This window comes from Halichoeres trimaculatus, unplaced genomic scaffold (genome assembly GCF_033239565.1).
Source record: "Halichoeres trimaculatus isolate MK-OKI-2021-1 unplaced genomic scaffold, fHalTri1.1 fHalTri1_scaffold_10, whole genome shotgun sequence".
In the NCBI taxonomy this organism is placed as follows: Eukaryota; Metazoa; Chordata; class Actinopteri; order Labriformes; family Labridae; genus Halichoeres; species Halichoeres trimaculatus.
Window position 1 is genome coordinate 24,996,920 of NW_027437187.1, and position 24,211 is coordinate 25,021,130.

General features: G+C 40.4%; 1 protein-coding gene across 2 annotated transcripts in view; it reads left to right on the forward strand.

Annotated features, from left to right (window-relative positions):
- plxnb2b (plexin b2b) overlaps positions 1 to 23,118 on the forward strand; it is a 151,392-nt gene extending 128,274 nt beyond the window's left edge. For both annotated transcript variants that reach the window (XM_074676725.1, XM_074676726.1), the window contains 15 exons: positions 801 to 901; positions 1,273 to 1,502; positions 3,157 to 3,338; positions 8,402 to 8,468; positions 8,810 to 8,956; positions 10,215 to 10,371; positions 11,263 to 11,363; positions 12,928 to 13,012; positions 13,432 to 13,583; positions 13,879 to 14,039; positions 16,160 to 16,307; positions 16,461 to 16,525; positions 16,682 to 16,757; positions 19,833 to 19,907; positions 20,455 to 23,118. In XM_074676725.1, the coding sequence (XP_074532826.1) occupies positions 801 to 901; positions 1,273 to 1,502; positions 3,157 to 3,338; positions 8,402 to 8,468; positions 8,810 to 8,956; positions 10,215 to 10,371; positions 11,263 to 11,363; positions 12,928 to 13,012; positions 13,432 to 13,583; positions 13,879 to 14,039; positions 16,160 to 16,307; positions 16,461 to 16,525; positions 16,682 to 16,757; positions 19,833 to 19,907; positions 20,455 to 20,559 (1,852 nt within the window). In that variant the 3' untranslated portion in view covers positions 20,560 to 23,118. The remainder of the gene's footprint in view (positions 1 to 800; positions 902 to 1,272; positions 1,503 to 3,156; positions 3,339 to 8,401; positions 8,469 to 8,809; positions 8,957 to 10,214; positions 10,372 to 11,262; positions 11,364 to 12,927; positions 13,013 to 13,431; positions 13,584 to 13,878; positions 14,040 to 16,159; positions 16,308 to 16,460; positions 16,526 to 16,681; positions 16,758 to 19,832; positions 19,908 to 20,454) is intronic.
- The last annotated feature ends 1,093 nt before the right edge of the window (positions 23,119 to 24,211 follow it).

The window sequence follows — 24,211 nt, forward strand, 5'->3', positions numbered from 1 at the left end:
GGACACCGAGGAAAAGCTCTTACATCTGCTCCACAGCACACAGCATTTAAAATACTCACATTTCCAGGGTCCGAGGTTTGTTGGCGGATGGTTGGTAGTGTGCCTGGATTCAGGACAAGCCTATTTGCTAGCACTCTGTTGTACTGTCCAAAGTTGGAAAAGAAGTTGGCTGTGAGGTGACTAGCATGCACATGCTCAGTTTTACTGAGTGTAGCTGGCACATTTTCTTGATAAATGAACTCTAGCCACTTAGTCTTGTCTATTTCTGAGATGGGAAGCTTGTGCATGGAACTATGTGGCTGTTTACAGCCAAAAACAGAGCAGAGATGGCTCTTCAACTTTGGCGTTCTCCTCCCAGGGAGGGGAGTAAGCGAGGAGGGGGTTCGGGGGTATCTGCTCCGGTGCACCAATCAGGTCAGACTTGCTCCTGATTGGTCAAAAAAGGGAATTGCTGATGTCGGCAAATCCCTGAAATTTCAAACAGATTGTTTTGGGTCATGATTTTACATCTACAAGCACTAATTAATACAGGGTTTATTCATTAAATATCACATTTTGTGGGCTGGGAGGAAAGCCAAAGACCCACAAATTTCACTAAAAGACTTAAAGTGATTTTTGCACAATATGAGACCTTTAAGTATTAGTTCAATTTTCTCATTTTCTACTGGATACTCATTAAAGACCTGCTTAGACAAAAAGGCCATCATTAAGAAGTAATATCAGCATGTACAAGATCTTTTTTGTGAAATTCAAACATTATTTTTCATAATATTTGTTGTTTTTTTGCTGGATCTGATCAGGAGAAAGAGTCAACAAGCAGAGCGGGAATATGAGAAGGTGAAACACCAGCTGGAGAACCTGGAGGAGAGTGTGCGGGACCGCTGCAAGAAAGAATTCACAGGTACAGATGGTGCAGCTGTGCTGAAGCTCTGCAGTCACACCAATGCCTCTAAAATGATCCATGTTTCCAAGAAGTAATGAAGTAATGAAGTGCTTCATAGCTCTGATTACAATTCTTTGATGTATTGCATAGCAGTGAATTGAATGTATTCTCCAGCGTAGCTTCATGTTATCATCATTACAAAGAGTTTTACAGCAACAGTAATGGAAAACAATCTTTTACAGCTGAAATAATTTCCCTCTGCAATGCTCCTCATACTCTTCCTCTCTCAGCGTAATGACTGAGACAGACAAGCAGCAAACAAATGACACAAAGCTGCTTATTAAATACGAAGGAGGTACAACATACTATTTTCTTCTTTCATCTCACAGACCTGATGATTGAGATGGAGGACCACACCAACGAGCTCAACGAGGGACGAATCCCCTTCCTGGACTACAAAACTTACACCAACCGTGTCTTCTTCCTGCCCTCTAAGGATGGTGCCAATGATGTCATGATCACAGGAAAGCTTGACATCCCAGAGGCTAGACGGGCCACAGTGACTCAGGCACTCAACCAGTTTTCCAACCTCCTGAACTCCAAGACCTTCCTCATCAATGTAATTACAAATCAGATATATTATATAAATGTCACACAATGATGTCTGTGTACAGAGTTCACGGCAGTGATGCATCCTCAGAGCTTCATGAAGGGTTTGATCGATGACTTTGAAATACTGATTCTATATTTTTCAGTCTGTATGTTTTTTCCTTTCTGTTCCTCCTCTACCCAGCCCATCATGACCCAGGAGCCTAATTTTGTTAGAAGGGGTAATAGTTGTAGGAGCTCCACTTAAATTGACTCCCTTTGGTATCTGCCTTGTCCATCTTTACACTTTATGCGCTGAACCTATTTTTGTAAGAAGTAACTTGTATTTTCATGCAACTAGCTGGTATAAATTTCGGTCTCTGTTTCATTTTAATAATGGATTGAAAGTATAAAACTTGGTAGAGGTATTTATGTCCCAAATTTTAATAAGTTTAGTTTTCCCTGACTTTTCACCATGAAAAATACTTGAGGGCTTCTATTTTTTCATCAACCTGTGTTGTGTTGTGTTTTGTTTTAGCTTTGACATGCTTGTCTTCTTTTTGCTGATACAATCATTCTTACATGACAAGTGAAAGGTTTTACACTTTGTATAGCTAAACATCATGTGATACCATACACAGCTGGTAGCCAACAAAATATTGACACACTTCTCTTTGGTAGGTTGGAAGGTAGCGCTATGGTGCAAACTAGCATGTAGCATGGCTTAAGACACATCTGTCTTTAAAAAGTTGTGTTATGAAACATTAATCAGTCTTAGCTTAACTAAAACAAGTAGTCTTAGTTCGCCTCATTCAGTATAGCTCACTTAGAGATTAAATCAACTTAAAACCTAAAAAGGTTTAAATTGGTTTGATTTTTTTTAACAAACCCTTCTCATCTTGAAAGAAATCTGAGAAGAAGCCTGATTTTAGACCACACCCTTTTGCAAGTGCAATGGCAACCATCTCATTTTGAGCTGCTCACAAATTAGATTTGTTGTGTTGCTTTTGAACAAATTTAACTGTTCTTGCTCATCATAATGAAAAGTTTGCCTCTCTCGTGTATTTTAACTGAGTCATCAACCTGTGACTGCTCAGGAAAATCCTCCATAAAACATACCGGGACAGACTCTGTGTTTGTTCTGGTTTATTTTGAGGGCTTGCTGGTGATTGAAAAGATATGAACTCATATCAGCATGCCAACTAGATCGCAAATGTTGATTTACTTCCTAGAGTACTTAGGGTGAACTGTCCTACATCTGTCTGCACTCCAAATCTGCCTTATCTAGAGCCAGTATACTGTGAGGTCCTTTATATCTATTCTGAATTCTTCCTTTGATTTAAGGACTCTTTACACTGCAGTTAGGGACTTACAGTACTGAAGTGAGAAACAGGGGAAGACGTGTGAAGATTCCTAATAATCCAATCAAGCTGGCACAGAAAAATCCTCTGAGGTGTTAACTGCACACTGCATGTGTGGATGATTCCCCTCCCTTTAAGTGGTATCTCTTATAAGCCACAGTGGTTTACAGGGCAGAATTGAATTTACCTTGATAATTATTGTTTTCACAAGCATTAGGCATGTGTTATTTAAAGACTTGTGTGTCTTTGTGTGATCTTCACCAGCATTATTAATTTTACTCCTCTTCCTGTTGTTTCTTTTTGTGTGTGGTGCCTCTTTTACAGTTTATTCGCACTCTGGAGCGTAGTCATGACTTCAATGCCAGGGCCAAGGTGTACTTTGCCTCCCTGCTGACAGTGGCTCTGCACGGGAAGCTGGAATACTACACGGACATTATGAGAACGCTGCTGCTGGAGCTGATGGAGGAATACGTCCACAGCAAGAATCCTAAACTCATGCTGCGCAGGTGAGTGAGGAGCTGCTGTTCACTGGACATTAGTGCAGCAAGACATGATTACTAAACACCAGTGCTCAGTTTGGTGTGTGAGAAGTTCTGCTCCGTGAGAAATTATTGAAAACTGGAGAGCCGTACTTTTCACTCCTGTTATTCGAGCAGGTTTAGGTACGGCAAAGCAGTTCTGCATGCTGGGTAAACAATTTTGCTGCAGTCTGAAATATCTAAACAAATTCAGTTAGATTACCTTGACATTTCGTACAAACACTTGTGTTTAGTGTACAATAAATCTTGAAATATGTTTTTTGGTACCCTACTTATCTTTTATAGGCACAAGCGCTTACAACAAGATTGATTTTATCCAAAAAAAAAAAAAAAAACTCTCCTTAAACCAACATTTTGTACTGACATGCATTTATTTCTGGAAATAAAAGCCAGTCCAAATAGTCACCCTGGTCTACATTGCTTCATAATATTTGAATTGAATTTTCAGCTCAGATTTATGTATATCAGATAAAAAAAAAAACTGCTGCTGAAAATACAAAACTGTTTAAAAAAAGAAAAACTTGTGCAAAATTATTTTGAGGGGGCTGCCAGTGGTGCAACAGTTAGTGCTGCCTCACAACAAGAAAGGTTACTGGTTCAATTCCCTGGCCGGTGGGCCTTTCTGTGTGGAGTTTGCATGTTCTCCCGTGCATGTGTGGGTTCTCTCGGGGTACTCCGGCTTCCTCCCACAGTCCAAAAACATGCTCATCAGGTCAATTGATCACTCTAAGTTGTCTGTAGGTGTGAGTGTGTGTGTGAAAGGTTGTCTGTCTATGTGTCAGCCCCGTGACTGACTGGCGACCAGTTCAGGGTGTACCCCACCTCTCGCCTAATGACAGCTGGGATAGGCTCCAGCCCCCGCGACCCTGAACAGGATAAGTGGTTTGGAAAATGAATTTTGAGACTTTGGTATCCCCTTACATTTTAATCAGTGACCAGCATACTTATGGGATGAGATAGTTGAACTTTAAAGGACAGTATAGCACAGCATTTAGTTGCATTTAGGAACAACTTGCAGTTTGTGTTGATTTTGGTGCCCCCTTTTAGTGCTGATTTTTTTCATGTTGATTTGCTGCTAATGTTATATGGAAAATGTTCTAATCCTGCTTTCTTCCAACAGTCAATCATCTCACTTATTATAAGTATTTGCTTTGGAAAATGTAAACAAAAAGGCTGTTTCTGCATGTGTCCTAAATCGTTCCATCTGACGCCTGCTCTGTGGCAGCTGCTACAGATTTTAAAATTTCACATTTTAAAGATGACTCGATTAGATCAGTTCATAAAGAGACATCAGTATTGATATCAGTCTGTTCTCAAAAACTGCTAAAAAAAAATCTTACAGGAGCTTTGAGTGATGCCTGATCAGCCTCTCCATTCAGTTTGACACTCTGAGTGAAATATAAAATGCCATGAATTGAAACGAAAATTGAGTGCAGACTCAAGTCCACTCAAGGACCAGGTGAAATCACCCTCAACTTTTTTTATCTGATGCATCCTCAGGTTGAAAGTGGCCTGCAAAATCAACAGGCAGCACTTTGTGTTCTGTGCTAATTTGCAAACCTTGGTATTGTCATCATAAGCATGTGATCATACTGATGCTCTACATCTCATAAGGGTGCCCACATGGCTGTCGGCTGTCTATCTGGCACTGTTTACCATGAGATCATAAGATGTCCTTATTCCTTAACTCTTTGATTAGAATCACTCCATGTCTGAATCCTGGCAGCTCCATTATAAACCAGTTTTAGAGGACTGGGATTTGCTTCAAGATGCAGAAGACTGTTTCATTCTGTTGCCACGCTTCCTGTTAAATTTTCCTCTGACTGCTTTAGTCCACTACGAAGAGCCAGACTGCCGCTTGATCTATTCCAGTCCTCCTCCTTCTGCTTCTCCTTCTGTTTCTGTTTTCCGTCTTGGATTCGGCACACAAAGTCTTGGATGATTCTTCTGTTGTTGTCTCCCTTAAGCATCTTCTTCATCTTCCCTTTCTATGGCCGCTAACCAACGAGGCATAGGCTAATATGTACTCTATGTCCATTATGTTTTAATTGTACTGCAAACATATGTCAAATTGTGTTAGCATTCTGCAAATTGATTTAGGGAACAGTGTTGTAACAGAATGTTGTTTTTATTGGAGAGGCTTTGAAAGATTGATGCTAGAATAGATTGTTCATCATTTTTTTGTGTTTGAATTAATCAGCTTTTTCAATCAAACTGCATCTTATGTGAAGTGCATCTACAAACAGCCTGCACAAAATTCTAGTTTTGGATTTGCCTTTTTCACCTTAAGGATAGAGCAGTCATGATCTTGACTTAACTTTTGTCACTAAAGCTTGGAGGAAACATCAGAACGAAATGAGTTAATTAAGACATTTTTTCTGTAATACTACTGAGTGTATTTGCACGTTACCCTGAATTAGTCATACAATGCCTCCTCACTTGGCACATCATATCTTCGTTTTTTTATAAGCGTCTCTAACATTCAACCGGCTCATTTGATTGCAGTAAACAGCCCACAGGACAGAATATCCTTTTTTAGTCGTCCTTGTTTGTTTTTCCTCTACTCCACTGTAATGATCATGTCAAGGTCAAATCGTTTACAGTCCACCCCCTCCTTCAGCAGCAGGACCCTCTTGTCTGCCGGTACAGTCAGTCGTTCATCAGCGCTGGGCAAGGGGAGGGGTGGTGGGGGTGGGGGGCAGTGATCTGAACTGTCTGCCGTGTCTCAGCACTGTCTGACTGGCTGTTATGCAAGTACACGTCTTAATTATCCCCCAGTGGAGAGGCTCATTATGTTGATTAGGCCATTGTGCTAACACAGGCCCCCTTATATACAAGATATCTAATTAGGCATGCTAGCCGCTAACAACGGGCCGCCACCAGTGGATTTCTGACATTAAGATGAGCAATCAGTCAAGTGACCACTGACATGAGCTTTGAATTAAAATATCCTGGTTGACACTGTCAAGCTGTGCAGGAATTCACTTGTTGACATTTGCTGGCTGTCTCAACAAAGAAGTATTTTGAAAATTTTACTGTGAAAATGGACCATGAGAAATAGCCTCCCGGACAACCTTTGAGCCACTGTGGGAGGGTTTTAAGCTATTAAAGCAAACATGAAAATTAGTATAATTGCTCAGGACCAGCAGTGAAAATCAAATTCAAATTCTTATTGTATTTCTGGGTGTTTTTGTTTCGTCTTTATGAGATAAGAGGGCCAAAGAGAGGCAGGAAATATTGAGAATACGGTCAAGGCTGGGAGTCAAACTAGCAACTGCTGTAACAAAGATTGTACCCTCTTTATGAGGGGTGCAAGGCCTATGGTATCCCATAATTACATTTGGAATACCTTTTATCCTGTCATGAGGTTGTTTGTTTTTTGTTGCACTTGTTGCAATGATGAATAAAGTTCATTTCTATTCTTGTCAAGGCGATTGGCAAGCTAAAGAAACAGACTGATTTTACATTTTCCAAAGTGTGTGCAAGACCAGATCAGCACAATGACCATCAATGAACAGCTTTGTCCACAGTTGGCACCAAAAAGGCTGTGATCAAAGAATTCCTTATTGGAGCCTCAACTTAAATACTTCGTTTTCAATTTTTCATTTATTCAGAAGGATAGCCCCTTGAGATGGAGCATCTCATTTTCAAGGGGGTCCTAACAAGACATAGATCTCACACATAGAAAACAAGAAACAAAAAATTACAGTACACAACAACATAACAGAGCACAAATACACTAACAGTCACACTTACACACCCATACAGTGCTCTCATATGCTGAGTCAGTCCCAATTGCAGCAACCAAATAATGTTTTTAAAACAGACAAAAGTAAATAAACAAGTAGATAAGTAGACAATGGTAACAACATAAAGGGCAAAATCAAAAAACAGGAGCAGGGAAAATAAGTAAATAAGTAAATAAATGAGATTTAAAGATAGGATGTAATTGACCTTAGTGAGTCAGGGAGCTTGTTCCAGTCAGCTGGGGCTTTATACTTAAAAGCACGGCGGCCAATTTCTTTGATGATTCTGGGGATAACAACAAAAAGATTGCTTGTATGTCGGACTCTATTTTGCAATGTTAATGGTATTAAGAACTGCTTCAGATAAAAAGGAAAAAACTAAAATAACTGCATATAAAAACAAACTGGATCCAGCAAAACTGCCTTCTGGCTTTGAGTGATAGCCAGTTGAGAGACTCGTACAATAGACAATGGTGAGTTTTATATGGACATCTGAGAATTAATCGACAGAGACTGTGATAAACTACATTAAGAGGACCAAGATTTGTTTCTGATGTATTCTGATAAACAATGTCAGCATAGTCAAGTATTGGCAGGATCATTTGCATTACAATTCTCTCCAAACTTTAAAAGAGAAACATTCTTTGGAGCAACAAAGCAATTTCAAAAGGCATTGAATTTTCTTCACAATAGATTCAATATGGCATTTGAAAGATAGGTGGGAGTCAAGCCAAACCCCCAAATATTTAAATTCATCAACCTTTTCTAATGCTGTTCCATCAAGAAAATTAACTGACTATCGCAAGGAGATAGGTCAGGAGCAGAACAGCATACCGCAAGATTTTGACTTATTCAGAAGAAGCTTATTGTAAGAAAACCGTTTTTGCATTAAATTGAAGTCAGATTGTAATGTGTGTTGTATTTGGGCGATGTTAGTGTTGTGAAGAGTAGAGTACAGTGTCGTCAGCATATAACAGAATGTGAGCATTAGAGCAAACTTGTGGTAGGTCATTAATATAAATAGAAAATAGGAGAGGACCTAACAAGGAGCCTTGTGGTACACCTTTTTCAACCATTTTAAAATCCGATTAGCTGCCCTGAAATGAGACACACTGATTCAAGCAGCAAGACACAGAATTGAATATCAAGCATCATAACGAAATGCGAAACTTTGAAAAATGTATAAAAGAAATGTCAAACTCTCCCAGAAACCATGTCAAAGTTTTGAATCCTTTCTTTTACGCCTTCAGAAATAAAATTCAGATCATTCCATGTGTTTTCCAGGTCGGAGACGGTGGTGGAAAGAATGCTGTGTAACTGGATGTCCATCTGCCTTTACCAGTTTTTGAAGGTAACCCAATGAGTCACTTGAAATGTAAATGTAAATCTATTCAAAGATGAATCCAAGTATCTGTACATGCTTTTTAGACAGGCTAATTAGCTCAGTAGTGATTAGTCAATCTCGTAAATGTCAGCTCCAACAGAAATGCTTCATAATGACATGCTGCAGCATTTAACTACGAGCTCAGCGCAAAGATTTTTCAATTTCTTTATTAGTACAGAGTATTGATAATGTACAATTCTCTGTCTTCTAAACTGCTAATCACAGCATTTAGCTTCCTGAAAACATCAGAGACAACTTCTTAATGAGTTTTTATGTGTGTGCTTGTGTGTCTCTGTGTCTGTGTTCAGGACTCTGCAGGCGAGCCCTTGTACAAACTGTTCCGAGCCATCAAGCACCAGATCGAGAAAGGGCCTGTGGACGCCAGAGTGAAGAAAGCCAAGTACACTCTCAACGACACGGGCCTGTTGGGCGACGATGTCGAGTACTCTGTCCTGGTGAGATGGACAAAATAAACTCACACACACACACACACGCACACACACACACACACACACACACACACACACACACACACACACACACACACACACACACACACACACACACTCAGACAAACAAAATAGGCTCTGTACAAACATTGAGACACACAGTGTTGGAGACTCAGACTGAGGATATAAAAACTCCACACACTGCTTTGAGATTGCATGTTGAGCAACACAAACATGCACACATACAAAGGCGCACAGAAACACACATGAACACACACACACGCACACACATTGTAGTTGCTATAGTAACCACAAAAAACCCACAGGCGACTGCCCGCTTCTGTGTGACATCCATTTTCAGTGTCAATGTTCCCAGCTCAAAAAAAAAGCAACACAGGCAGCACATTCCAATATAGCAGAAAAATGCACGGCAGGGTTGAAAAAAGTACTACAAGTCGTTACAACTAAAGAGCACAAGCTGGCTCCACAAACCCCACCGTCACCTTCCCCGCCTGCACCCGCTCTGCATCCATCAGGCAGCTTTCAGGAGTCAGGAAAAGCCAGCGTTCATCCAGCTTTTTGTATCGTGTTTCAATAATGGAAGCTAATGTGAACACAGCTGTTTTCTGTTAAAGTCAGCACAAATAAAAAGACCCATGGGTAATGGCGTTGTCGAGGACAATTATCAAATTAGCCTGAATTACATGTCTCCCACCGTGATGGATCGCCTTGTGTGATTGAATTACAGAGGGAGAAAAAAACCCGATGAGCTTGATTTCACAGGCAGACGCCGTGTTTCCTGTTGGATTTAATCCACAGCCGGCTATTCCAATTCACCTCAAATGCAGCTGGACGGGTGAGCGTTGGGTAATCTGCACGTCCTGTTAGAGTCTGTGAAGTGGTCAGTTATTTCTGACAGAGTGACTGACTGTGGGAGGTGAGGCAGGTCAGAGTTTGCTCCTGCAGAGCCCTGGTTATTAGCCGACCACGGTGACAGGAGTCCTCTCAGGTGTCAAAGAAGAGTGTGTGTCTGTGTCTGTGTGTGTGCCTATTACCCGGTTGCCATGACGACAACATCCCGAAAGAGTGACCTGGTTGTGTGGGTGCCTTCTTTTTTTTGTGGGTGGGTGGCTGGGTGCTCTGGCCATGTTTGAATATTTCTGCATATTTGTCATTTGCGTGCGTAGGTGCGTAAGATCTGCCCACACTGTGTGAGCCATGTGAGCTTAATATGTGCTGTTTTTTTTCCTGTGTGTGTTTTCAGACCCTTCAAGTGCTGGTGCAAGGAGAGGGTCCAGATGTGACACCTGTCAAGGTGTTGAACTGTGACACTATCTCGCAGGTGAAAGAGAAGATCATAGAGCAGGTGTACAGGAACCTGCCATACTCCCAAAGGCCCAAGGTCGACAGCGTCACACTGGGTGAGTTAATGAAGACCACCTAAGAGGAGAATGAGATGAAGCTTAAAAGATCTCATTATCATAGTTAATATAAGAGACAAGGACCGGTGAGAATACCAAACTGAAGAAGCTGTTTTAGTCCTGACTGGAATGTAATTTTTGGCTCTATCAGACTACAGTCGTCAGAACAGTTAAGGCTTTATCTGTTTTTATACATTGTTTCATAGATTACCTCGATCTCTCCTGTTTCTGTTTGTGGAAAAAAAGAAAAGTTTCGCTCAGGGTTAAGATTTTATTCAGTGTCAGCAGGATAAAAAATGCCTTCATCCCTAAACAAAGTTTTACTTTCTACTGTAGCCAGAAACCTCGGGGACCCACATGAAAGCCAAAAGCTCTGTGGACGTTTTCCAACTTCAAAGCCATTTTATTATTCCCACGCTTGCTGTAGATCTCATTGCTTTATACATTTTAGATAAGCAGAGATCCATCTTCTTTCATGGTGAATCAGAGAGAGCTCCCTTGTATTTGGTGGAACTTGTAAATGAATCACACGTCCCAGATGGTGCCCAGCCTAGGTTTGTTGTTAGATTTTTTTCAAACTGAAAAATGCTCAGGTGCAAATCACAGAATTTGATTTAAATTATTTCAAAACTACTGATCCTACATTTTTTTCACTAAAAATGAACTCAAGTGTGTCAGTCAGTCAAGACAGAGAGAAATTTTCAAACCCAATTATTACGCTGTTACCTGGAGGTAATAGTGACCCATGATGAAATGAATGCAATCAGTGTCAAACTTGAAGCTGACACTGATGCATGGTGACAGTCTGGGAAACACTACAGTCCACCTCCAGCTTGCAGTGATGGTTTCAGTGATTGACAGATTCGCCTTCTCTTCCTCCCTTCACCACAGAGTGGCGGCCGGGCTCAACAGGGCAGATTTTGTCAGATCTGGACTTGACTTCTCAAAAAGAGGGCAGGTGGAGACGCATCAACACGCTGGCACATTATAACGTGAGTACTGCTCAAATTAATTCACAATCTCAAACTACTGAAAATACCATGTGGCAGGGGAAGCAGGGGAATAGGAGCAGTATGGGGGTGTGTGGATGTCAGGGAGGGGGGTGTGGCCTATTTTGATTACATTTCATTCAGAGATGGAGCTATTCTACCAAATCTGTGGCAGCTTTTTTCTGTGTATATAATAATTCAGTCTTTATGAGAGAAAAGAAAATTGATCAAGTCCAACTGATTGTTTTAGCTTGGTGCTTGAACTTTCCTCATCTTTGCTTTAAATTAAATCTTTGAATGAGCATTTTTTAGACATTTTGAAGCTCAGTCTGTCTGACTAAACCATCACAATCAGACAAATTTTTAAGTGCTTGTAGTTTTGTCATTTTTCTCTTAACTGAGATTAAAAAAAAAAATAAGCATCTGTTCAACAACTTTAAGAACTCAGACTGCGAGAGTATGCTTTCATCTGGAGAACTGAGAACTGGCAGGAGTCTCATATTTCTATCAGCAAACATCTCAACGAGAACAAACTGAAAGAAAAGAGACTGTGAGAGACTGAGACTGAACTTTGTTTCTTAGGAATCACAAATAAGATGATGGATTAAATCTTCTTTTGGTCCCAATTACTACTAATTTTTGATGAGGGAACAGATGACAAATAACTAAGATCTCATGTCAAATTTTATGTTGCTCACATTGAATTAATCAAAAACAGAGCTTCAGAGGGAATATTCAAAGGAGGACAAAACCATGACTCCTTGTAAATAATAATGCTTCTGAACTGTATCAGCTGGGATGTTTTGCAAATAAATCTGCCTTTATGACTAAAATCAAACATCAGGGTCATGTAACACAAAACAAACCCTTTAATGCAGGTTTAGACAACATGCAGTGTTCAAGCTGTTGTATTATAATTGATTGTGCTCAAGGTAAAGATTTTCTTGAAACATGGTGAGCCTGGTTGTGACCATAAATCAGTCATCTGAGAATTAACCATAGAGCCATTTTCCTCCGCTGTTTGCCTTTTTCCAGTTTGGCGACATGCCTGCAGTTTTTAATTTCTCACCAGCTGGCAGTTGAAAGAGCTTGGTCTTAGCTTGCTGTTGTCAGCTCTCAACGGCGACAGCACAACACTAAATCTTCTTGGCACTGTATTGATCCTTGGAAAATAAAGGTCACCGGCAAATATCCCCTCGTTGTCCTGCTTTTCAGCCACTTAAATCCCCCCTCTTTCAAAGGTACTTCTCTTCCATTCATGCTACCTGAGCGAGTGCTGCTGTTGCTCCTGTGTCGTGCGGTCTTGCCGCCATAGATCCATGGGCTGTGTTGGAGTAGTGCTAATCACAGGTTCTTTGGGGTCAATAAAGGGTTGACGCCAAAGAAAATGGCCTGTAAATACCCCTATAGAGACCTGATGTTGCGGTCCACTCAATTGTATTGATTATGAATTAGTCCTAAAAGAGACTGCTGACCCCAGGCTCTGTACCTATTAAATTTAAGATGTGTGAAGTAAGTCTGTAACATATGACTTCTCTCCAACACAAGACTGTCATCTGCTTTCCAGGTGCGAGACAACGCCACTTTAGTCCTGTCAAGAGTCCTTCACACTCAGCAGAACTACGATCAGAACCAGGAAAACCATGAAGAGCGTATGTATCTCCAAAGACACAAACCATACACACAAAGACACACATGTGTTGAACCCCAACAAGTACAGACCAGATGTCTACTTGATAATATAATGCTTGCCTTTTGTTTCTTTTCCCTTGGGCTTTTGTCAACATCCCTCCTGTTATTTAGTATGCTAATAGATGCTGTTTTATGTATAGCACACTTAGATTATGCTAGAATAATATGCTCTTTTATCTTCTGTGTTTTCATGTGCATTTCTAAGCAGTTTATTGTTTCACTCGTCTACTCTGATATTCTCTCTGCGTTTAAATTCAGTTGACAAATACACTCCTTTTTTAGTCATCTGAATATGTTCAGTGAGGGCGTGCATGAATAAATATGGAGAAGATTCCTTAAAGGAAGTTTTTAACAAGTTTTTTCTCTCTTTATCTGACAGGGAATGCTCTGTTGGAAGATGATAAGGTGTTTCATTTGGTGAGGCCAGCGGACGAACTGGACGAGATCAAGTCTAAACGAGGGAGCATAAAGGACAAGTCAATGACCAAAGCCATTACAGAGATTTATCTAACACGACTCCTTTCTGTAAAGGTACAAAATCTGAATCATTATATTCATCAGACATTTCCAGAGTAGTAGCATTTACTTAATTGGCATCCTGCAGATAGTAATTATACTTTTATTAGTCTTTTCTTTCTGTCACAGCACTATCTTTGAGTGATGGCTTCTGGGTTTGAAAAGTTCTAATCAGATGCCGAAACAGTGTCAAAAAAGCCAGAAAACTTACTCTCACATTATGTGCAAATAGTCGTGTCTCCAGGCTGTGATATTTCTGGCTCCGCTCTCCGTCTCTGCCCTGTCTCACATTATTTGTGGCCCTTTTCAGGGAACACTGCAGCAGTTTGTGGATGACTTCTTCCGCAGCGTGCTGTGCTCGGGGGCAGTGGTGCCACCGGCTGTCAAATATTTCTTTGACTTCTTGGATGAGCAAGCGCTGAAACACAATAACGTGGATGAAGAGACCATCCATATCTGGAAGACTAACAGGTAAAAGTTCTACACATGTGAATTTACTGATCATTGTGAGAGTGTAACTTATGAATACTGAGATAACTTAAAAATGAATTATTTGATCAAAGACTTTGACAAAACACGAGAGACAAGATACAAGATGAGGAATTTCCCATGCAAAATTAGATCCCCAGCTACCAGTACAACTTCCTTAAACTGATGCATGCTTGGAAAAAATAAAGTCCTGCCTCCTCATGTATTACTTTTATGTTTGACATTTAAACCATGAGTTTTAAGGGTCTTTTTTCCCTCCAGTTTTCTTCAAGTTGTGTCCTTATGTTGTTTTGAGTAATGTGTTTCTCCTTCAACACGCTTTCTTCACAAACTGTCATTTCTGTCAGTTTCCAGCAGAAAGGTCTGCCATTGAAAAAGTCCTAAACACTTCAAACAAAGAGCTCATATCCCTCTTTGTCTTTAGACCCCATCCAAAGCACACTTGTTTTCTGAGATTTCCAAAAAACCTGAGTGATCTACATCAAATGTTTTGTTACTTTTTACCTTCAGTGGAGTTTTTCTTTTCAAGGAGAACTCCTTCTTTTAGAGCGTTTTCACTTTCCTGTTTCTGTTTGAAATATTGGTCAATTTATTTTACCGCTTTGGGCCTTGAACAGTTATTTAAATTAAGCTTTCCTGGAAGTCTAGAAGAAAAATCAGTCTTAGGTAGAATTGTGAACAACTCACAGACTTTTGCTTTTTCTCAGTGTTTAAAAAGTAAAGGAATTGCTTTAATAAAAAAGAGTGCATTACATTTTTCAAATGGGGAGAAAACGTACACTGTCCACTTTTGAATTTAGTGTATGAAGTATAAAGAATAACACAGATAAAAAAAATTTAATCTCTTAAAAATGTATGTAATGCAATTTTAGTAATTCAGTAAGTCAATGACTGCTTCCCACCACTGACTGTCCAAGTCTGATCGCCGTATAGCTGCAGACGTACAGTACCTCTAAGAACCAAAACTTATCCAAGGAACAGCTGAATTCAAATGCACAATTTCAGCTCACTTAGTTTGCAATCTCAATCCCACTGCTCCCATGCGACATTTAAGTACATAAATTAGTGTCGCGTCGGCTAAGACTCAAGCACACAAGACGCCGTGTTGCATGTTGATGCTGGTGATTGACGTAAGGCTGGTGAGAGCACCCACACAAGGACAGGAGATGAGCGATTTAATTACTTACTCCACACCACGCCACATTCTGCATCCACCCGTTCTGTTTATCAAATCAACTGAGGGCCATGTATTAAATATGAATGTGTGTACGAAGCACAACAAACAAACATGGTAATTATGTCCCAAGCTAATTTAATTCTGTGATTACAGCAACATTGCTATTTTTATGCTTCTATTGTGTTCTCAGTGCAGCCTCCCCCCTGAGATATTGCCAAACCAGTCTGAATTTTACACGGTGTGCGTTTCATGTCTCAGATGGTGAAGATTTCAAAGAGGGAGGGAAAGGGGTTTTTTTTTTGGAAACTTCTGTTGTTTTCTTATAAATTCACAAGCTGACATGAGGGTTCAAAGATGCGCTCAGGGTATGTGTTCTTTCCTGCTCAGAAGGGAAATTAGCGCGAGTACTCATGCGTTACCTCAAGTAATCGCTGCATTAGGTTGTTAGGCTGTGCTGGAATTCAAAAGGTCAAGGTTTTGTTGTAAAATGAGCATTTGTAATCATTATTCATTTTAGCAGACAAGCCCCATTGACTGCTGTTCAACAAAGATACCTTTTGTTATTGAGAGAGAAGTAGCTGAGGGTTTTTCATTGTTTTCATTTCATTTTCTTTCAACAGGAATGATTCAGCAAGAGGTCAGCGTAATATGAAATAGTAATATTCAGTGACAGTTGAGGGTATTGTTCTGAGTAAACTGACACCTAGAAGAAAGGCTTTTCTCCATCCTTGTTATTATCTTGTAGTGCACTCAATGGCACCTCAGGCAAGTGCGCTCACACATGAAAAAACTTTCCTGACTCAAATGAGTTCATAGATCTAATATGGTTGATGAGACTTCCTCCTTTTTGAAGCAACAGTAATGATAACAACTGCAATGAGACCACTTTCTTGTCCCCCCTTTTTTTTTTTTTAACTTTGTGCAGCCTTCCTCTGCGCTTTTGGGTGAACATCCTCAAGAATCCTCACTTCACCTTCGATGTCCACGTGTCTGAAGTGGTGGATGCCTCGCTCTCAGTCATCGCCCAGACCTTCATGGACGCTTGCACCAAGAGTGAGCACAAACTCAGCCGGGTGAGTGGAGTGGGTGAGGAAGAGCGGAGATGGGGTAATGACGGAGAAGATGAGAATGAAGTGTATTACAAATGATGTAGAAAAAGCGTATCAATTAAGATAACCAATCTAAAGAGCCTTGTTTTCACTCTTGTGTCAACTTTTTGTCTCTAGGACTCTCCAAGTAACAAACTTCTCTATGCAAAGGAGATCTCCACCTACAAGAAGATGGTGGATGAGTAAGTCCCATCAGCACTTTGCAATGTTTGTTCGATCTGTTGTTTTCATGTCAGATAGAAATGCCTCTTGTAATAGTTTTGTCAATAACACTTACACAATGCAGTGATTATGCCCTTTTCTTCCCCGTCTGTGTGTGTGACTGTGTGTGTGTGTAGTTACTACAAGGGCATCAGGCAGATGGTACCCGTCAGTGACCAGGACATGAACACTCATCTGGCAGAAGTGTCACGGGTGAGAAAATCAGCTGTCATTTTCTGTGCCACTGAAATCATTCCATGGTAAAAATCACAGTCCTTCTTGTAGATATTTAACGCCCCCTATGGTAGCTTTAAGTAATGAATTTCAACACTTCCAAAAAGAGACCCTGAGGCGCAGATACCTTCAGAAAAACAAACTAATGTTGTTATTCTCGAAGCCTGTCAATAATCAGCTCTTCATGCCTCGAGCAACTTTTTCTGATTTCATGCTGCACGCAGTTGTTTCCATCACAACAACAGGGAAGAGGAGCTTTTTTGGTTTCTTTAGTGTTGCTGGCAACTCATCTTACAGCTCACTAAGTTTCTTTGAGCCTACCTGTTTTTACACACATTTTTGAGAGTAACTCAAAAATATCAGACTGAAAAAAACTGAAATTCCTCCCAAAGAGTTGAAATAAACTAAAGAGAAGGTATTTCATCTGGCTAATAGGAACACACTTGGCCTTGACATAGTTATAGCGTGTGACTCTTCCACTGTGAAGAGATGAAAAATGTCAGGAGACCAAACATCAGATCTTAGTTGAGTCTTGATGCGACTGAAACAGAAAACAAACAAAAAGGGCAAATTTCCATCATAATTCACTCTTCATTTCCAGTTGTCCCAGGTCTGACTGGAGGTCTAATCACTAATGACTTATTAGTCATCTCAGTGCATCCTTTTCTGTGATGAGGGCCTAATGAAATCTGACTAAATAATTATCTCCCCTAAAAGCTACTCTTGATGGACCAGCTCCTGATTTTTAGAAGTAAAAAAAACAGCAATGGCTGGTAACACGAATACAGATACACTCTTTTTTGCTGTTATCTTGAAATTATGGGAAAACATGTTTTGATTTTTGACCCATGCACGCGAAAGGCAGGTTTATGCTCCTAGTTTGTACTTTCTGTGAATTCTCATTAATAAAAGCAGATTCGTAATTCTGATTTCTTTCATTAGCAGTAACTCAATAGATCTCTTAGTACAGTTATAGAAGGCCAAGCAGTAGACAGGCCGGTAGCAGCTCACAGCACCAATACTGTGTCACAGGGATTTATGGTTTCCTGTGATTCTCTCAGTTCAGTTCAGTTCAATTTTGTTTGTTTCTCACTGTTCATTCAAATTTAAACTTAATGTTCTCAGCAGAAGATGAAAAAACCCAAACACAAAGCCAACAAACAAATGAGCTCTAAGACTTATAAAATATGAAAACAAATTCATACAATGACCTTGCACCGAACCATTCAGCACACACACACACACACACACACACACACACACACACACACACACACACACACACACACACACACACACACACACACACACACACACACACACACACACACAGAGCTCCATCCCTCCTAGAGCCAAAATATAGGACTAAAAACACTTGAGAAAACAAGAGAAAAACATGACCTCTTTTAAAAGACTTTCTAAAGACCTAAAACTGTTTCTTCTGCAGATTCCTGGTTTAGTTTTGACCAGTGCCTGGTGATTTGGATATCTGGGTATATCTAGTCAATGAGCCTGTCAGAAAGAGACTGGGAAACAAAGCTTTATAAACTAGAAGTGTGTAATGCTCTTGGCCTGAGTGGGTTCCTGCTGCTTTGGAGATAATTCACTGACTTCTAGAAAGTCCAAGTTAAAGAGCATTACAGCAGACTAATCTGGAGATTTTTCCAAGCAACTTTACTTGGACCCTCGTGGTAATTTGGTGGATCAGCAGAAATAAACGGGAATCAAAAGTATATGCAGACAATAATAAAGTACATGTGCCTTCAAAATTTTGAGATGAAATAAATGCTGGAACTAGAAAAGCAGTCAGAGAGCGCAGACCTCCGCCAAGCATATTGTGATTGTCACGCAACGCTTTAGTCCTACTTTAATGTTATACTTCCTTTCAGCAGACTGTCTGCTACAATTTGGTGTTAGTTGCGGATTTGTAAAATGATGACCCAGTACAAATTTCATATTACGGATCTTAGTATCCAGAATATTGCCAGGATCTGGGTCATACTTTTACATCCGTCAGAAATTATGGTGACCTTGTCTTGTATTGCTTTGAAAAGCAATTTGACCATTTATCATGAAGTTATACACACACATATAATGAAAACGGCCATATCTCACAATGATAAACAATTCTTGGATCCAGACGGTGATCCAGATCACTTCCAAAATGTAATCACTTTGTAATCATCAAATTCTTCCTTATCCTATTTTGAACATTATCTGAAAATTTCATCCAGATCTGTTTATTACTTTAACTCTGTTTATTACTTAAACTCTCCAAAGAACGTAACCTCATTGGCGGAAGTAATTAGGCAGACCGATAAATATGTAGCCTAAATTTAAAAAAGTTAAAATTAACTAGCAGGAAAAAACCTTCACGGAGAAATTCACTCTAGAGACAAAACTAAAAAAAAGCCAAAGTACTCTGAGCCTTCTGGCGGATCTGCTGGTTACAAAAAAAAAAGGAATTTTCATCTCTCTGTTTCACACCAATGATCTTAGAACAGTTTTTAACAATATGGCTCAGTCTGTTTCTGCCTTGCACTGAGAGGCTGTGAAACCAAAAGATAAAAGGAAAACAAAGGAGACTCAGTGCAAGACTGATAAAAATGTCAGAGGATTAAAGGGAGACCTGAAAATGAATTCAACATCTGTGAAAGGTGGATTCTTTATCGCCTCCTCTTTGCATTGGCCTCAGTGTTACTGTATATAGTGTATACTGTATGCACCCAAGAGTTTGTATAATCTGACATTCTCTACATGTTTACATTACTGTCTTTGTAACAAGATGTTTTCAAAGTGTCTTTTTTCTAAAGGTAAGGAAATGATAACATAACAAGAACAAAAATATTAACAACTATTTGAGTTAATCTAATGAAGGACTACTGTTACTTGGTGGTCAAGAGGAGCCAGAAAGTTTAATAACAATATTACAACTTTGAGATGTTATTCAATACCTGACGATAAAAATCAAATTGCTCATTTAACCCTTTGTCCTTATGTTGGTGTTTACAGCATTCTCTCTTTAACATTTGAATTATTTTTAATGTTTTCCAGGCTCACACAGACAAACTCAACACACAAGTGGCTCTCCATCAGCTTTACCAATACGCCAGCAAATATTTCGAGGGGGTAAGAGGCCCTTCTCTTCCTATCACACCCAAAGGAGGCTATTCCACTGAATGCACTACTGCCCACTATATTATTGCTTTTCCTTTTTTCCCCTCTCTCTTCACTCTTGATATGCCAGAAGAGTGATTGTATGAAATTTTAATTGAAAGCATTTCTGTGGGATGTGAATTGGAAAATTGCTCTGGGAATTGATTTTTTAAGCGTCCATTGTGCATTGCCACTCGAGGTCAAGAAAAAGGGATAAACAAAACCTAATGAACAAGTTGGATAAACAAATGGGCCTGTCAGTCTCCCCTAAGTGGGGCTCGCTAAACAATAACGGCTTATATGACGTTACTGTTGATGTCAAATGACATCCTCCTCCACTCCCACTTACTGCCCTTTTTCCTCCTCATTGTTTGCTCATCCCCTGTCATGTCTCTTGCCCTTGTTCTTTACATTCCTCTTTCCCCTTCCCCTGCCTTATTCCTCCTCCTTTCTTTTTATATCCGCCTCCTTCCTTATATCCTTCAATTAATGCCCTTCTCACCTTCCCTCCCTGTTTCAGATCATCGCGTCCCTGGACGAGGATCCAGCTGCCCAGAGTAAACAGCTGACCCTGCGGCTCCACCAGATAGCAGCCGCCCTGGAAAACAAAGTGACTGATCTCTAACACACTGAGGGAGGATCAGGGTGGGAGGGAGGGGGTGAACGAATGATAGTATACAGCCAGTGACTACAGGGGCTTATTTTGTCTTTTAAGAATAAAAGGTGGAAATAAGGAAAGGTGAGAAGGGACTCAAATGGGCGTGTATTATCTGGACTGTGGAGTAACAGGGACTAATGAAATGCAGGAAGAGAGCGAAAAGGGGAGGAAATGATGGGTTACGCTGTCATAGGTACGCCTTAAAGCTCACTTGCCAAACCTTAAAGGTCTGCACGCTCACTCATGCTTCACTGAATACTGTTCCCACAATGCAGTGCTGCAGAGACCTCTCTGAGAATTAAGCCCTTCTGTGGAGCACTGGCACAGGAGATAATCAGATGTTCAATTTCTGTCTGTGTAGAAAAGGTTTTAAGAATTGTATTATATATTTTTTTTATCGTGCAGTCTTTATGCGGAAAGCTTTATAAGGAAAAATTATCTTTTTAAATGGATCACCTTGTGGTGCGGATAGTGTTTTTATTAGCCTGTGTGTGCGTAGCTGTCTGTGTGAATCACAACATGTGAAACAGATTGCGTGTTGCTAAACTTGTGTGCGTGTGTGTGTGTTTGAGAATGTGTGTGCACACACAGGATGCCTACTGTCAGGCGTGAGGGCGAAGGGACGCCTGCTTTCTGTCATTATAATCCCCTAACACAGTGACACACTGGAGCCCGCGCTCTCGCCGAGCCTTTCAGACGGAGACCAAAGGGTCCTCACAAGGGCACTGGTTAATCTAGCAACGCGCAGGCTCGTATGAATGACGGGTCCCCAGAGGGTTCAGAAAGGTTTGAGTTAAAGTCTTTGCTTTTGACTCAGATTCTCTTTGGCTGGATTGCCATTTGTGCTTGGGGAAGTCGATAATAGCACAGTCTGTCTCCCTTTACTGTACAGTGCCATGATACATTCCACTTCAACTAAAGCACAGAGGGACATTTCAAGGTTTTTTAGAGCCATTTCAGTGAGCATCACTTTTTAGATACATTTCCTTGCTATTATTTGTGTTAGCAAGAAGCAAATCTGTTCTGCCATGGAGCCATGTCACTCATTCTAGCCCTGCAATAACGTCAGAATACCATGAGTTGACAACGGTCTCATTAGCTTACTAAATGTATTCGCATACAGTAGCAGTTCAGCAATATGATGGAGAGATTTCCAAACTGATTTTTAGTGTTCAGGATTTTTAGTGCCACTTTTTCTTTAGTATTACCCTGTAATGTTCCAAATAATCATCAAGCATTCTGCCTCTTGTGCTATGAAATAGCCGTTTGCTGATGTTGATAACTTGCTGGAGATGCAGTTGGTACTTAAAATGTTTGTTTTGAACAAATAAAGGTGTTTTTTATTTCTTTTTTGCTGGTGAGGTCAGGTTCAATCATGTACATAATTGTTATTGAAATATTGAGTGTCAGAGCCGAGGTGTCCACAGGGTAGGAATGAGGGTTTGATGTTTCTCGGGCCATTAAACGCCACCATGTTTTCATCCCCAGATTGTAGGTTTAGTTGTTGACAGATGATAAAATTGTAGTCACTGTATCTGATCGTGGATGTGTGTAGTTGATGGAGCGTAACGAGCTTCAGAGACCCCAGAATGTTAATGATTCCTGCCTTGGCTCAAGAGAGGTTTGCACAGACCTCGAGGCCTGCCCGTCTGCCTGCCTGCCTGCCGTCTCAGCGTGGCACCCTGGCATCCCGACCAACAGCACTTGGCACTGCCCACTCAGCGCGGTGCAGAGTGGCACTCTGTATAATGGAATCAGCAGGGGAGGCTTTTGATCTTAATTGCATGCCGACTGCAGACTCCATCCTTGTCTCCACTGTTGTTTACTGCTGACTCCTCTCTCGCTGACAGAGTTGATGCAAGAAGCTTATTTCAGAGCCTTTCTTTAACCAAAAATGTGCCTTATTGAATAGGATGATACATATATATTGTTTCTAAATTATTCTATTGGTAACCTAGGTGATGATGATGATAGTGCTATAGACACAGCAATGTATTTGGACTTGTGATATTATGTGTGCTGTCTAAAATGCTAGATGCCCTGCTGCAGCCATTTGTGTGCCAATAGGCTGAAAACTTTTCAGTATGATTTCTGTTCTGGTTGCAGTTTCAATGTGTGCATTTCCTTTGGGCGTCTGTGGCGTGTGCTTAGTAGGACTTTGGTGGCTGAGGCATTAAGGCCAAAACGATTAAATGTATACAGTGGCCAATGTGATTTGGGTTTCCCTTGAAAATGTCTGGCATTCCTAAATTAGTCTGAAATCAAAGGTTATCTTTATGTAGATTGAATATAGCGCAAAACTGTTCCAATGTTCTTTTTTTGCCCTGTGTTTTGAAGCTATTCCACAGTGTGTACGATAAACGACTATCTATACTCGACAAATGACCTTTCTTACTGCTGTGCAGTTATTATTTTTATTTCTTGTTTTCCTATACCATATAAATCTTTGTAAAACATGTTGAAATACTGTATTCTAACTGTATAATCCTATGCATTGAGTCCTGGGACAGAGAAAAAAAAACAAAAGAGAAAAAAAACTGTTTGTGCAGTTGTCGAGACTTTTTTCCATTTTGAAACTTGTGAATGTGCTGTAATGATTAAAGAAACTGGGACGCTCCATTTTTCAGTACAGGACCATTAATAAAAGCCAACGTATTCCTCCCCATCCAAGGCAGCTCAGAGGATCCTCCATCTTGTACCTGGTCTTGTTTTACTGGATAAACTTAGTTTTACAAAGTTGTGAGTGGACGGAGCAGTTACCCACAGGTTTCATCATACACTCCTCCGTGAATAAACTCAGAGACATATACGCCCTTCATATCTGCTGTGTTTCTTTCACTTTTGGAATATTGATCAGCCTCAATTGAACACCCACCTCCCATGCATATTGCATGAGTCACAATCACCTTGGTGAAACAGAGGAACAGTTGCCACAGGTAGCTCATTTCTTGTTCAAGTGACCTGAATCACCGCCATAGGTCTTTGATATTTCTACAGCTCATTTCATTACTTTGAGATTCAATGAATAACTCACACACAGGCTTAAGTACCAAGTAGGTTAATGAAAATGAATTCTTATTCAAACCATCCACTTTATAAGGTCCAAGAGCAGGAACATGACAGTTATCCCCCAGCATTTTGCGGGAATTACGACCCCAAATGGGTTTCTTGATGGCTTCACTCTTCATGTGCAGCATACCCTATGATGGTGAATGCTTTTTGCTTAAATGCCACATCAGGTTCCTGTCACATGGCTCAGAATGCAGACTGAAAGCCAAGGTCTGGTGCCATGAAACGTGATGATAATGTAAATAGCTGTGCAGCATATCTGTCATCAGCAGTGAAGGTTGAAAAATTGCTATGAAAACATTAATTAAGTACTGACAGCAAAGAATAAAACTGGAAAAAAAGAAAGATGAAAGGCAAAATTGCCTCATTGGGCTGCTTAACAAACCCAGACACAAGGGTGGGGATATCAAAGACAGACCAGAGGCCTGCGAAGGCCATCTTCTAACCAAGCAGATCATTGATGCAGCAACAGATAGAGCAACTTCAAGGGCTGCTGCCAAAGCAGGGGTGATTACACTTGATTATCGCAAGCACTGCATCTTGTACACTG